This window comes from Triticum aestivum, chromosome 5D (genome assembly GCF_018294505.1).
Source record: "Triticum aestivum cultivar Chinese Spring chromosome 5D, IWGSC CS RefSeq v2.1, whole genome shotgun sequence".
Lineage (NCBI taxonomy): Eukaryota > Viridiplantae > Streptophyta > Magnoliopsida > Poales > Poaceae > Triticum > Triticum aestivum.
In genome coordinates, this window is record NC_057808.1 from 253,400,919 (window position 1) to 253,416,186 (window position 15,268).

Sequence of the window (15,268 nt, forward strand, 5' to 3'; positions counted from 1 at the left end):
CACCGCAGCCGCGAGGGGGAAACCCGCGTTTTCCCGGGTTGGGTTCGGGATTTTGCCACGCCCCTCAAAATTTTTTGCGGGCCGGGGTAGGATGCGGGGTCTGGTCGGGCAGGTTTTTCAGCCCCTACCCGCATTTTGGCGGTTATTTTGCGGGTCGGGGGCGAATGCGGGGTCTGCTAGAGTTGCTCTAACGGTACCGACTATTCCCATTGACAATGGTGAGCATCAACCGCTTGATGGAGTCGTCAACTCGCCAAGATCACCACAAGTCACCGGCGTTGTTGCCGTCACCGCCATGATGAGAGAGGAGAGGAAAACCGAAGTGTCGGAGGTGATCAATTGAAGACTAAATCAATGTGAAGTCCTTATCGCAAAAGCCTATGTAAACGCACTACTTTATCCACGTCAGCACCAACGTATCAGATTTTTATTTCGCTCGGATGCATTTGCAATTTCATGGCCTCCTTTATGGTTTTGCAGGTTCATGTACTAAAGTGTAGTTTTTTTGAACTGCTAAATGGTGTATTTTTTTTTTGAACTGCTTTTTTTAGGTCTTTTTTTTTGAACTGCTAAATGGTGCATTTCGCCAAGGCCAGACGGACCGCCCCCTCCAAATTTCAGAGTTCCCGCTGGGCTGCCGATTCGAACGAAACAGGAAACTTCCAGACAAATTCAATTCCCCATCGCCATCTCACATCCCCGTTCCCGACGCCGCCGCCTCCGACGACGACTCCGGCGACGGCCGCATTTCCGGGGAGATATACGCATGGACTCTCCGACGCACATCCCCGCCGCCGCCGGATCCGGTGAGCCCCCTACCTCTCTCTCGCTCCCTCTGCGCGCGCGCGCGATTTGATCCAGTTATCCAATGGGAATCTTGGTGGGTGGGGGACCTAGGACCTAGGTTATGCGTCCGCGTGCTTCTCCACCGTTTTTAGCGCAACCAAATTTCCCTCTAGATTTTACTTGGTCCAAGCTGCTGTTATTGTGCGTTCATCTGTACGGCTTCACGCCATTCAGCGATGAATTCATTAGTAGTAATTCTAGATTTCTGATTTGGCACAGATTCTCCTCCGCTCCCTGAAACTTGTGACAAAGAGAATGTCTATCAAGACCGCGGCATTGTCTCCGATTGCCCGATGCTGCACAGGGAGGGGACTGTCTCTACGAAGAGGAAAAAGAAGCCTGGGGGGTTCAACCTCAGGAAGAGCATAGCATGGAACCCTGCTTTCTTCACCGAAGAAGGTGTGGTAGTTCTTTTGCAGATCTTCATGCCAGACTGGGCTGGAGCTAACGGGTTTCGTAAATTTCGCAGGTGTTTTAGATAACATGGAGCTCTCTGTGCTCAGTGGCTCACAAATGAAGGCAAACAGGAGCCCTGGCTCAGGGGTTGGTGGTATCGCATCCCCATTGTGTAGGTTTGGGAGATCTGGCAGTTCATCCGTACTGAAGGAAGTTGCAGAGAATTCTCATGGAAGATTGCTTGTGAAGTATCGAAGCGCCGAGAACAAGGGAAGGAAATTGTTTTCTCCTGCAAAAACTTCTGAGTGTCATGAACAGAGAGTACTTCCGGTCAGTTCACCACTAAGCACGCAGTTCACTTCTGATAGTGTTGGACACTAATAATCATGCAATAACATTGCTCTTTCTGACAAATTGCAGGGAAATCAGGATAAGAAATCAGCACGAAGCATTCAAAATTCAATACCACGGTCACCAGCAGGATATGCATATCCTTTGTCAAGTTTTAAGATAATTGGACAAGCCTCAGTTTTCTGTTACCAGCAGTAGGTTTAACTTATCACCAATACTGCAGCACATAGTTTAAGCCTTGATAACTATACATATTGTTAGTCTTAACTTAGTTATACACAGAAGAAGGTGCCCAACTCGAATGCTACAGCTCAAATGACACGAACACCAAAAAAGTCATCTCAACCTTCTGTTCCTATGGTCCCTAGAAGTACCTCATCCACGGCAAATATTTCCAAATCAAACAGAAAGCTACCTCCAGGTATTGCTGTGTATATGGTGTTAGATGTGTATAGTCCCTTTTCGATATATCCCCATTATATAAGGGGCTCTCTGCACTTTGCCACACATGTATATGTAATGGCCTTTGGCCCTCAGTGAATACAAGTTGCTGTTTGTCCAACATGGTATCAGATGTTAGGTTCCCCTCTCTCCCGCACGCTGCAACTCCGTGCTAGCTCCTCCCCCGATCCACCCACTGCCAGATCCGGCTCTTCTCGCCGCGGATCCGGCCGCCCCAGCTGTCCTCGCCGCGGATCCGGCCGCCCCGGTCCTCCTCGCTGCGACTCCGGCCGCCCCGGTCCGCTCCGCTGCCTGGCCCCGTCGTCTACTCCGCCTGGCCGCTGCCATGTCCCGCGCGTGTGCTGCTGCTGGGCTGCTGCTCCGCCCAGCCCCGCGCGTGGGCTGCTGCTTCGCTCAGCTGCTGCTCCGCCTGGCCTGCTGCTGAGCTGCTGCTCCGCTCGGCCCCCGAGCGTGCGCTGCTGGTGAGGCTGCTGCTTCGCTCGGCTGCCCCCTCCTGCGCCGCCCGCTCTCATTCGGCCGACAGAGCAGCCCCTGCTAGCTAGCCACTGGCCCTCGCCTCGGGTGTATGCGCGAGTGCGTGAGCCAGATCGGGTCTTCTGCCTTCGTTGACTTCAAAAAAAAGAGGGATATCTCAGTATGTCATCTTCGGGCTATGTCGCGGTTCCTCGGTGCTCGGTGATCTTTGATGGCACTAACTATTCTGAGTTTGTGGGTTTCATGCGCATCCATATGCGTGGACTCCTTCTGTGGGGTGTTCTCTCTGGCGAGGTCTCCTGTCCACCATGCCCGGTTGCGCCAGTGGCCCCAATCCCACCAGTGCCGCCGGTCCTTGCTGCTGATGTTTCTCAGGCTGACCGGGATGCTGCCAAGGCTCTGGATGATGCTGCGGTTGATGCTTATGATCAGCAGGTATCCGCTTATTCCGATGCTCTCTCTGTGTACCGGGATGATCTGTCTGCTTACACTCAGTGGTGCAATGATGATGCTCGAGCTGTTGCTGTTCTCACTGTGAGTGTCCTCCCTCAGTTTGCCTCAGAGTTCATGGGACTTGGCACCGTTGCAGCGATGTGGTCTTACCTCTGTCAGCGCTATCAGCCCTCTGGTGATGCTCTCTACCTATCTGTGGTGCGCCAGGAGCATGCACTCCAGCAAGGTGATTCTTCTGTTGATGAGTTCTATTCACAGTGCTCTGCCATTTGGCGCCAGCTTGACTCTCTTCGGACAGTTGTTTGTGGAACCTGTCGTTGCTGTCAGACTACTCGTTCAGATCTCGAGTTTCAGAGGGTCCATGAGTTCTTATCTCGTCTCCGGTCTGAGTTTGAGCCTCGACGTGCTCACCTGCTTGCTCGTGGTCGTGTTCCTATCTCCGAGATACTTGCTGAGCTTCGTGCTGAGGAGACCCGCCTTCGCTCTGCTGGGTTGCTTCTGGTTCCGTCAGTATTGGCCGCCCGGGCTTCTGTGTCGTCTGCTCGCCTCACTGCTCCGCCGCTCCTGCCTACTCCTCCAGGGGGTGAGCCGTCCTCCTTATGCTGAGAAGGGCACGTCGCGCCGTGACACCGTCTGTGGTTATTGCTCCCGGTCAGGTCACCCAGAGTCTGATTGTCGCCAGAAAAAGCGAGACCAGAGGCGCTCCTCCTCCTCCAGTGGGACTCCTGTGTCTTCCTCGACCCCGTCACTCACTGACCAGGATATTGTTCGCCTCAAGCGTCTCCTTGCTTCCTCAGGCTCCTCGTCGGCTGCTTCCGCTGCTGCTGTGACTGCATCCCCTTCCTCACCACCACCGGCATCTACACAGTCAGGTACATCTTCATGGGTTCTGGATTCTGGAGCCTCCTTTCATATGTCTTCTGATTCTTCCGCGTTGTCTTCTCTACGACCTCTTGATTCGCCTGTTAATGTTCTTACTGCCGACGGCACATCTCTTCCTGTTGCTAGTCGTGGTATTCTTTCCACTCCATCTTTTTCTGTTCCGAGTGTTTCACATGTTCCTCGCCTTACCATGAATCTTTTTTCCGCTGCCCAACTCGCTGATTCTGGTTGTCGTGTCATTCTTGATACCGACTCTTGTTCCATTCAGGATCGTCGCACCAAGGCTTTGGTTGGTGCTGGCCCCCGGCGCCGTGAGTCAGAGGGCCTTTGAGAGGTTGACTGGCTTTGTGTTCCTTCCGCTGCCACCACTTCTGCCAGCTCTCATGCTCTTGCTGCCTCTTCGTCTGCGTCCTTCCAGCAGTGGCATCATCGCCTTGGTCACATCTGTGGCTCTCGCTTGTCTTCTTTAGTTCGTCAGGGCCTCTTAGGGTCTGTATCTGGAGATGTCTCCTTACATTGTAATGGTTGCAGACTTGGCAAACAGACTCAGTTACCTTATCCTACTAGTGATTCTGTATCTCAGCGTCCTTTTGACTTAGTTCATTCTGACGTCTGTGGTCCTGCTCCCTTTGATTCGAAAGGTGGTCATCGCTACTATGTTTTGTTTATTGATGATTTCTCTCGCTACACTTGGCTCTACTTCATGAAATCCCGTAGCGAGGTTCTCTCAATATACAAACGTTTTGCTGCCATGGTTCACACCCAGTTTGCCACGCCCATTCGTACTTTTCGTGCTGACTCTGCTGGCGAGTTTATCCCTCAGATGTTGCGCGTTTTTCTCGCGGAACATGGTACTCTTGCCCAGTTTTCCTGTCCTGGTGCTCATGCTCAGAATGGCGTTGCCGAACGAAAGCATCGTCATTTGCTTGAGACGGCTCGTGCGCTGATGATTGCTGCTTCCCTTCCACCCCATTTTTGGGCTGAGGCTGTTTCTGCATCCACCTATCTCATCAACATTCAGCCATCGACTGCTCTGCAGGGTGGTATTCCTATGGAGTGTCTCACTGGTCGCTCTCCTGACTACTCAGCTCTTCGTATGTTTGGATGCGTGTGCTATGTTCTTCTTGCCTCCTGAGAACGCACCAAACTGACTGCTCAGTCAGTTGAGTGTGTTTTCCTTGGCTACAGTGATGAGCACAAGGGCTATCGATGTTGGGATCCTGTGGGTCGTCGCTTGCGCATCTCGCGTGATGTGACTTTTGACGAGTCTCGTTCCTACTACCCACGTTCTTCTTCCTCGAGTTTCTCTGTGGACGACCTTTCTTTCCTTCTCCTTCCCGATACACCCTGCTATGTGCCTCATGTGTCACCTCTTCCTCCGGCACCTCTCATTTCTTCTCATTCACCACCGACCCCGTCTTCTCCATCCTCCTCCTCCACCTCTCCACTATCATCTCCAGTCCGTCGCCCTCTCTCACCGTTTCCTCTCCACTATACTCATCGATCTCGTACTGAGGATGTCTCCTCTGACGATCCTCCCACCTCTGGTGCACCTCCTCCCACGCCTCTCCCGGTTCACAACCTCCGTGCTCGGCCTCGCCCCCCGCCTGATCGCTACTCCCCTGATCGGTACGGTCTCTCTGTTATTGCTGAGCCCACTTCCTATCGGACTGCCATGACTCAGCCTGAATGGCAGCTTGCGATGGCCGAAGAGCTTGCTGCTCTTGAGCGCTCTAGCACATGGGATCTGGTTCCCCTTCATTCCGGTGTCCGTCCCATCACCTGCAAGTGGGTCTACAAGATTAAGACTCGCTCCGATGGTTCTCTTGAGCGCTACAAAGCTTGTCTTATGGCCCGTGGTTTTCAGCAGGAGCAGGGGCGCGATTATGATGAGACATTCGCTCCTGTGGCCCACATGACCACTGTCCGCACTCTTCTTGCTGTGGCTTCTGTTCGTCAGTGGTCTATCTCTCAACTTGATGTTCAGAACGCTTTTCTCAATGGCGAGTTGCGTGAGGAGGTTTATATGCAGCCACCACCGGGGTACTATGCTCCTGATGGTATGGTCTGTAGACTTCGCCGCTCCCTCTATGGTCTCAAACAGGCCCCTCGCGCCTGGTTTGAGCGCTTCGCCTCTGTGGTGACTGCCGCTGGTTTCTTGCCCAGTGATCATGATCCCGCGTTGTTTGTTCACACGTCTCCTCGTGGTCGGACTCTTCTCCTTCTCTATGTTGATGACATGATCATCACTGGTGACGACTCTGATACATTGCCTTTGTTAAGGCTCGCCTTCGCGACCAGTTCCTCATGACTGATCTTGGTCCACTTCGCTATTTTCTTGGGATTGAGATCTCCTCGACCTCTGATGGCTTCTACATCTCCCAAGAAAAATATATTCAGGATCTTCTTGCTCACGCTGCTCTCGGTGATGAGCGCACAGTTGTGACTCCTATGGAGCTCAACGTTCAGCTTCGTGCCTCTGATGGTGACCCTCTTCCTAATCCCACTCGCTATCGTCACCTTGTTGGCAGTCTTGTCTATCTTGCTGTTACGCGTCCTGACATCTCCTATCCTGTCCACATCCTGAGTCAGTTTGTTTCAGCCCCCACCTCTGTCCACTATAGTCATCTCCTCCGTGTTCTACGATATCTTCGTGGCACGATCTCTCAGCGCCTTTTCTTTCCCCGCTCCAGCTCTCTTGAGCTCCAGGCCTACTCTGATGCTACCTGGGCTAGTGATCTCTCTGATCGACGCTCGCTGTCTGCTTATTGTGTCTTTCTTGGTGGCTCTCTTATTGCCTGGAAGACAAAGAAACAGACTGCAGTTTCTCGCTCGAGTACAGAGGCTGAGTTGCGTGCCATGGCTATGTCGACGGCTGAGGTGATCTGGTTACGGTGGTTACTTGAGGATTTTGGTGTGTCTGCTACTACCTCGACTCCCTTACTGTCAGACAGTACTGGTGCTATCAGTATTGCGCGTGACCCGGTGAAGCATGAGCTCACCAAGCACATCGGTGTGGATGCCCACTTTGTACGTGCTGCTGTGCAAGATCAGACTCTCGCTCTTCACTATGTGCCCTCTGAGTTACAGTTGGCGGACTTCTTCACGAAGGCACAGACTCGAGCGCAGCATGGCTTCTTCCTCTCCAAACTCAGTGTTGTTGATCCACCATGAGTTTGAGGGGGGTGTTAGATGTGTATAGTCCCTTTTCGGTATATCCCCATTGTATAAGGGGCTCTCTGCACTTTGCCACACATGTATATGTAATGGCCTTTGGCCCTCAGTGTATACAAGTTGCTGTTTATCCAACATATGGTTTTTGAATGAAGCTGAGTTTTTGTGAACTCAGGGATTATTTTCACTTAACCTCCCAGTCTCTATTCAACTTGCTTTATTGCATTCTTGTATGTTATTACGAATTGGCTAACTCATCATACTGCTAATTTTCAGTTAAGGTCGAGCACTCAAGTAGAGTGGAGGCACTCCAGCTTAAGTCGAAGATTAAGCCTACACCTTTGACTAAATCCTCTGGATCTACCACAGAGAAGGATATGGTGAGTGCTTGCACTAATTTCCTTCTTAATGTGGTCAAGTTTCTATGCATTTCAAGCAATGTCAGTTTTATCCCTGAGTTTTCGTCACTCCATTAGATAAAACAAAGTCTAAAATGTATGCTACTGCAAGTATTTGAAAAGAGTGGATGCTTACAGTCTAAATTTTCGAATTGTAAGCAGTTCATTGTACATATATATTGTACTTCCTGATTTTAGAACCCATGGCTTTAGATTTATACATCTTGATTTATGAAGTTTTTGACCATCTCAGATATTGTGTAACTAAGCATAACATCTTTTAAGTATATGATTAGATTAGTTTACTCATTTGAGGAAAAATCCAGTTGAATATATCATCCGGCATCCAGCATCCTTGCAAGAGAAAAATAGCATCTAGACTAGCATTTCAAATATTAATCTTATCTAAGGAGACAAAACTTAGTACTGACCTGACTTTTTAGAATTTCAAGTGTTACATAAAAAAAGTTTGTATCAACATTTGGAAAATTTATCCGCATTCTTGTTTGCAGTAATGAAGCATACCTATTTCTTTTGCAGGCGCCTCTTGTTACAGCTACCCATGAAGAAGGGAGTAGTTCTAGAAACTGTTCAAGTTTTTCAACACATTCACAAAATAATCCCTCCAGTTTTGTTGGTGTCCCTGCATCAACTTTTGCTAAGCCATCAGCACTTCGCATGCCTTCACCCTCAATTGGTTTTTTCTCTCAGGTAGTCTGTTACACTCTTTCATACCTAGTCACATGTGATGGTTTTACATCTACACCTGTTTCAGAATGTGCGTCTTTTTTCTCCGTGGTCTAGTTCACTGGTGTTGTTTATTGCTCTTTCAAATAGTGCGATTGTTCTACATCTACGTTGAGTAATAAATAGACATGTGATTCTATGCACCGTTCTTGTCTGCATATCACCAAGCTTTGCAAATTAGTTCCCTGCAAATGTATGAAAGATAATAGTGCTGATATGCCAATTTTTGTGGAAGGTATCTCCTTTGAGAGTATACATTTGGATGGTTTGGTCCTTAGTTATTCTATGGAGTTGTACATAATTGCATATGTAGCACATGGGCTGATATGACAGTTGACAGTTGCTTGAAACAAGAGACGATCATGCTACAAATGCTACTTATAATTATTCGATAAAACAAAACTCAACCAATCAGGCACTAGCACCTGGTGGCATTGTTTGTAGAAGAATGACGGAAGCAGGCAATCTGTGAAACAAGTTTTGTCCAATGGAAGTTGATCCCTGGTGGGTGGGTTGGTGGCGCTCACGCACCGCCCACCTACTGGGCAACGTTCAGTTCTCACTTATAATTTCCATAGGCATAACTTAACCATGCAGAGATACTCAGTACTGATTCTAATGGTGCCGTTTGGTCCAACTGTGAGAATGTGAAAGGTAATAGTTGTGCATGCTGTTGGTAAGAGCAGGCAGCTGAATTCTGTTATGGTTCCTTGCCCCCCGTTGGGTCCCACCAACTGAAGGCTGGGTGAGGATCAATGTGGACGGCTTGTTTGTTGCCAGTGGGAGAAGCCAGTGTGGATGCTATTCTTTGTGACCACTTGGGAATGTGAGTGCAGCAGCCGGGTACGCCGTTGAGGTATAACATGCTGCCGAGGAAGCTGAACCTCTGGCGTGCCTGGAGGGAGCTCGCCTTGGCGTGAATCACGCTGTTATGCCCATCACCGTTTAAAGTGATTGCAGCCGGGTTGTCTCAGCTCTGAAGAATGGAGGTCAGGACATGTCAAGGCTGGGTGCTATTTATAGTGATATTTGGCGTGGACCTTTATCGCTTACTGATTGTAGTTTTGTCCTGATCAGAAGAGATCAAAACCTTGTAGCTCATGAGATCGCTTCTGTGTGTCTGTCCGGTACTGGAGCTATGTGGAGTTCCCAGGCGCCGGACCAGATTGCTCCTGTTGTTGCTACAGACTGTATTCACCCTGTTATGGTTTCTGAATAATGATTTCTTTTGCCCTAAAAATAAATAAATAGCAATTAGATGTCTGTAAGATAGTACGGATTTTCTTTCTCTTTGATTAATTTAGCTTCCAAGTTTTCTGGCTCTTGAACTTCTGAAATCTGTTGCCTTGCCTTTGTCACTGAAATTCTTATTTTTTTGAGATGGCTCTTTTGTGTTTTGTTAAAACTTTATTTCTCGAACATTGTCAAAACTTCACTGGTTGACTGTTTTTTTCTTTTCAGGGAAAAGCTCTTGTGTCACATGACGATGCTGCTCAAGGAAATACATCATCACTTGTAAAGCCTCCTAGATATAAGCAGCCTGAGCACCTAAAAAGCAGACTCTATCAGGCTTCTGTGCTGAATGGTGATACTGCTCAAGCAAATGCAAAGCTCTGCTTTACTAGGAATACTTCATCACTTGTAAAGCCTCCTAGATATAAGCAGCCTGAGGATTTAAAAAGCAGACACAGTCTAACACCGCAGCTGCCAACCAATTGCCCTGCGGCTTCAAAGCCTCTTGTGCATCCTGTAACTAATCAGAGCACTCTCGACACTTTGGTCTCTTCATTACTTGTTCTAGAGCATGCTAATGTGTGTTCTGGGAAAGAATCCTTGTCAAAAGGTGCAATAACATGCTCAGCATATTCAAGAAATGCAAATAATCAACCAACACGGAAGGTTGATTGCTCGTCTGCTGGAAGTGGAGATACTACACCGTCATCAAGTTCAGAAAAGAATGGCGCTTCCAGAAATGGCGTGCTAAATGCATATAGCGTTGCATCACACGTAGAAGAAACGGGCATTATCAACAGTACTGGACCTAATAAGGATTCCCACTCTCTTAGAGCTATTTGCTCCTCAACCACTGAGCATGGTGAGGATTCCTGTTCTCACGAAGCCACTGGCTCCTCAATGAACCCTATTGCTGTGATTAGATTGTCATCTTCTTGCATTTCTTCTCAAGTGTGCACCCTTAATGATCTCAATTGTCAAAGCAAGTCAGACAGTAGTGCTTGTTTAGCAATTGACTTGAAAAATTCTCTTGCTGGAGAGAAAATGGTCGCAGTTTCTTTGTCAGAAGACAACAGTTGCACTCCAGGTCCTGACTTCTTGCGAGAGTTTGATTCCCGCAATCAACAGAACACTGAATGTTCCACTCTAAGGAAATCAGTAGAGTCTACAACATCTGCAGATCAGGTGCCACAATTTGGTAATCCACTTGATACAGAACCAGCTTCATCTGACAGCACAACAGATTTGCATGGTTCTTTGTGTAATGAAGCGGAACTTAATTCAGCAGAAGAACCAAATACTGATGGTGGAGCGGAGTTTGACTCAGATAGTCCACCAATTGGCAATGAACTTCTGCTGTTAATAGAGTGTGACCATGACCATGATTATAGGAGTACAGAATCTTCCCCTATACAGGTAGCAGCACATATGCCTTGTGCTGATCTTAGTGATTCGAAAGAAGTCTGCAAGACAGAAACACATGATTCATTGGCAGTGGAAAGACAACCTGCTTTGTTGGACGAACCCAATACTGAAGATGATATGGATCTTGACTCAGATAGTCCACTGGTTGGCAAGGAAGAGCTGATAATAGGGTGTGAGAGTGACCATGATTATAGAAGTACAGAATGTTCCCCTATGGAACCAGCAGTACCTGTGCCCTGTATTAATCTTAGCGATTTAGAAGAAGTCACACTTGACTGTAAGACAGAAGCACATGATTCTTTGGCAGTGGAAAGACGGTCTGCTTTATTGGAAGAACCAAATGCTGAAGACGATATGGATCTTGACACAAATGAGTTGTCAGCTCTAGAGGATGCATCACCTATAGGGTATGCCTGCACCAAGTATATCGAATGCATAAAGTTAACTGGCTTCAATTGCATAGCACATTGATTGTGTCTTGTTCTTATCTTTTGCAGAAAGAACAAGGCGGCGCACAAGTCAGGCGCAAATACCATCCTTAAAGATCATCTAAAACAACTGGTACCATTTTCGGAAGAATGGCTTGCTGCCATGGAGGCTTGTGGGGAGGTCAGTTTACTTGAACACCACAGCATTTCAAACTTAGCATTATACTCCGTATGAATTTAGTTCAGGTGATTATCTGAATTTTGTGTACATGTGATGTTCTATATACAGCTATAATGTGCCAGATCTCTCCCCACCCACTGTGCGACCAACATAATTCTTCAGTTTTGTAGTCCTGTCTCTGTATAGTAGTTATGATGAATCTGATGAAGCATCTGCATTCCATATAACTGGCAGTTACAAGTTTCATTGAATATCTCACTATTTTCAGCACAATGTTTTTAGCTGACGGGTAAATGAAATACTACATTTTAACAGGAAGTTCTGGAACAGAAGAGTGGAGCTGTGCAAAATTCTCCTACGGACAAAACTACCCCAGAACCCAGTCCGTGGTCACCGGTAAGTTTGTATGTAATTGCAAATATGGAACTCATCTTCCCTAAACATGCACAAGTGTCGCTTTAATATTTCCATACTCCTTAGCTTTAGAGAGTGTACATGCAATGAATCTTTACAGAACTTGCAGTGCTTTGTATAGTTCTTATAAGAAATTCCATTCTTTTCTTTTCTTTTCTTTCTGAGGAGAGAAGCAAATGCACTGGTTAGGATCAGTGGATGCACTTTTCGTTGCATTTCTTGTGACTTTGTTCAAGAGATTTTGCATGTGTCTTTGTAGGTTAAACGCAAAGCTCAAGATGTCGGCCCATTTGACTGTACTAAGTACTCCAAAAGCGTTCGAACATCTGACACGCCTTAACCTGCACTTCACCTTCTCTTGAGGTAAACATCAGGGAGCAGACACGCTGTACAAAGTCACGCAGAGCTCAGCTCGGAGTGTAGCCACTCCTGTGATCTACCACTGGATCTTATTTTGTCCAATCCAACAGCCTCGTTGAAGCGCTTTTGTTGTCCAATCCAACAATCTTATTTGGCTTAAATTGTATAATCAACACTGTTGACATCACACGCCACAAGCAATGCTTGTGTGGTAAATAAAGAGATAATATCTTCTGTTTCGTCCGAACCATCAGTTAGTAGCTATAAATTGTTTGGACATTATGTCTGAAATCTAATAGAGCGAGCAACATCATGAGATGGAAGATTCATTCATACAGGGTAAAATTTCCTTACTGCCATTATGCAATAATGGTTGATGATATATGATAAAACTGATAAAACAACAGCATTATGTACTGGCATCTCTTTGCGAGTTTGTGATTGTCAAAACTTTTCCGGGAGGAGCGAGGGATCTCTACTCTAGCTGGTTGTCGTCGTTGTCCTCGTCGGCGCCGACGAGGGGCCCGATCCGCCACTCGCTGCCATAGTAGGAGTTGGGCAGGCCGAGCCAGAACTTGAATGCCTCCGCCGCGCGCTTGCGCTCCCTCCGGCGGTCCTGCCTGGCCTGCGACGCGTGCTTGCTGGTGAACATCCTCGAATGCATCTCGATGTAGATCTTCTTGTACTTGGTCTTGTTGGGCGCGATGCCGTTCTCCTCCATGCACGCCACGATCTCCAGCGCCTTCTTGAAGAAGGCGCCGCGCACGCACACGTCCGCCAGCGCGTCCAGGAGCTCCTCGTCCGGCTTCAGCGCCGGCTTGCCGTTGCCGGCCTCGCACCGCTCCTTCACCTCGTTCCACAGCAGCAGCGCCTCCCCCGGCTTCCGGGCGACGGCGATCCCCTTGGCCAGGCTGCCGTACGTCGCCACGTCCGGCTGCACGCCGCTCTCTTTCATCCTCTCCACCGTCTGCTTCGCCGTCTCCAGCATCCCCTGCTGGCAGTACCCTTCCACCAGCATGTTCCACGCCGGCCTGTCCACCGTCACCCTCGGGTCCTTCTCCATCTCCTCGAACACCTTGTGCGCCACCTTGGGCTGCCCCGACGCCGCGAACGCCTTCATCAGCGTCGTGTAGCTCACCGTCGACGGCGCGACCCCGCGCGTCCGCATCTCGTTGAACAGGGCCAGCGCGCCGGCGCTGTCGTCCATCAGGACGCACCCGTCGATGAGGGTGTTGTACGTCACCACGTCCGCCTCGATGCCGGCGTCCGTCGTCATCTCCTCCAAGAGCTCCCTCGCCCTGCTCATCTGCAGCTGCTGGCAGTACCCCTTGATGAGCACGTTGTACGTCACCCGGCTCGCCGGGACCCCCGCTCTCGCCATCTCGTCGAGCACGGCGTGCGCGCGCTCCATGTCGCCGGCCGCCGCGAGGGTCGATACCACCGTCGTGTACGTGACGTGGTCTGGCCGGCTCGCCGGCATCGTCTCCCCCTCCCGCCGCATGGCGCGCGCCATGGCCACCACGTCGTCCACGCGCCCGGCGTTCATGTACCCCTTCATCAGCGTGGTGTACACCCTCGAGTTGGGTGGGTACGTCTTCGACAGCAACGGCGCCTCGGTGCCTTCCTCCGGCTTTGGCCCGACGATGTCCTCGAGCACGTCGCTGTGCTCGTCGACGACGATAGCAATGCCCTTCTCGTCGTTTCCTTCCACTGCGACATGCCTGAGCAGGAGGCAGACGTCGCTGCGGCCTTCCCGCATGGCCTGCACGATCCTCTCCGCCGTGGGGATGTCGCCGAAGCCGACGTAGGCGGCGACGAGGGAGTGGAAGGTGGTGGCGCAGGGGGCGAGGCCGGAGGAGAGTATCCGCTCGAGCACGCGCGCGACGAGGTCCCGGCGTCCGGCGCGCGCGCACATCTTGATGGCGACGTTGTAGGTGAGGGCGTCAGGGGCCGCGCCAGGCCAGCTGCGCATCTCGTCGAACAGCTGGCGGAAGCGGCGGCAGTCGCCGGCGTCGGCGCAGGCGCTGAGCGCGGCGTTGAACGCGGCCGTGTCGGGGAGCGCGAAGGACGCCGAGCTGGAGTCCGGAGCGCGGCGGAGGTGGTGGAGAACGGCGTCGAAGAGGCGGAGCGCGTGGGCGGGGCGGAGACGGGAGATGGCGGCGGTGTAGGCGCGGCGGTCGGGGAGGAGGCCACGGCGGAGCATGGAGAGGAGGAGGGAGTAGGCGAGGTGGGCGCTGCCGGAGCGGGCCGCGGCGGAGGCGGCGAGGGAGAGGGAGTTGGCGTCGAGGAGTTTGAGGCCGCCCTGGGCGCGGAGGCGGTGCAGCAGGCCCGCGGCGCGGGAGAAGGTGTGGGAGGACGTGGACCTGTAGGAGAGCTGCGCGAGGAGGCGGGAGGCCGCGGTGGGGGACTCGGGGAGGGAGGGGGAGGCGGCGAAGAGGCGGTAGGCGGCGTCCGTTTCTCCGGCGCGGAGGAGAGCAAGGAGGGCGTCATCGTCTTCGTGGGTAGTAGAGAGTGGTGGGGCGGGAGAAATGGCCGAGTGGAGGGTGTGGTGGTTGCGCCAGGAAGTGGAGGAGGTGGCGGTGGCCGGCGAGAATGGCGGTGGCGCGGGGAAGGGGGCAGCCGGAGGGCGGGGCTGGGGCTGGAGGCGGGGCTTGCCGTGCCCGTGCAGCATGATGGATGCTCCGCTCCGCTCTGCACAGGGGTGGGGAGGAGAAGAGGAGAGGGAGGGGATGACGCTGACGTGTTAAACTGTGAGTGTCTCAGACTCGAATGCAAAATCCTTTCTTCTTTTGTTTCTGCAGGTGGAGCCTCTCCCAAATCGTGGCCGAAGCTGTACCATGCTAGCTAACTTGCCTACTATCATTCACAGCCCAAGGACTCACTAAAAGCATTTAGAGCATGTTTGTTTGGGTCGGCCGCCCGCCCTACGTCCGTTCTCTTTTAGATTTGGATCGGCAGCGCGTCCAACACGTCAATCCATATGTGCTGGCGTGGCCGGCTGGCCGCCCAATATTTACATTGATTTGCATTCAAACATATTGTCA

General features: G+C 50.8%; 2 protein-coding genes across 2 annotated transcripts; one reads left to right on the forward strand and one right to left on the reverse strand.

Moving 5' to 3' along the window:
* Positions 1-589: 589 nt before the first annotated feature.
* Positions 590-12,463, forward strand: LOC123120547 (uncharacterized). Its single transcript, XM_044540556.1, has 11 exons — positions 590-806; positions 1,066-1,245; positions 1,316-1,572; positions 1,663-1,730; positions 1,872-2,014; positions 7,315-7,418; positions 7,977-8,147; positions 9,645-11,248; positions 11,339-11,450; positions 11,766-11,846; positions 12,124-12,463. The coding sequence occupies exons 1-11, from the start codon at positions 767-769 to the stop codon at positions 12,202-12,204; spliced, it is 2,841 nt and encodes a 946-aa protein (XP_044396491.1). The 5' UTR covers positions 590-766; the 3' UTR covers positions 12,205-12,463.
* A 45-nt stretch (positions 12,464-12,508) lies between these two features.
* LOC123120548 (pentatricopeptide repeat-containing protein At3g09650, chloroplastic) lies at positions 12,509-15,001 on the reverse strand. The gene has a single exon (XM_044540557.1). It carries the CDS (start codon positions 14,893-14,895, stop codon positions 12,700-12,702), a length of 2,196 nt encoding a protein of 731 aa, XP_044396492.1. The 5' UTR covers positions 14,896-15,001; the 3' UTR covers positions 12,509-12,699.
* Between the last annotated feature and the right edge of the window lie 267 nt (positions 15,002-15,268).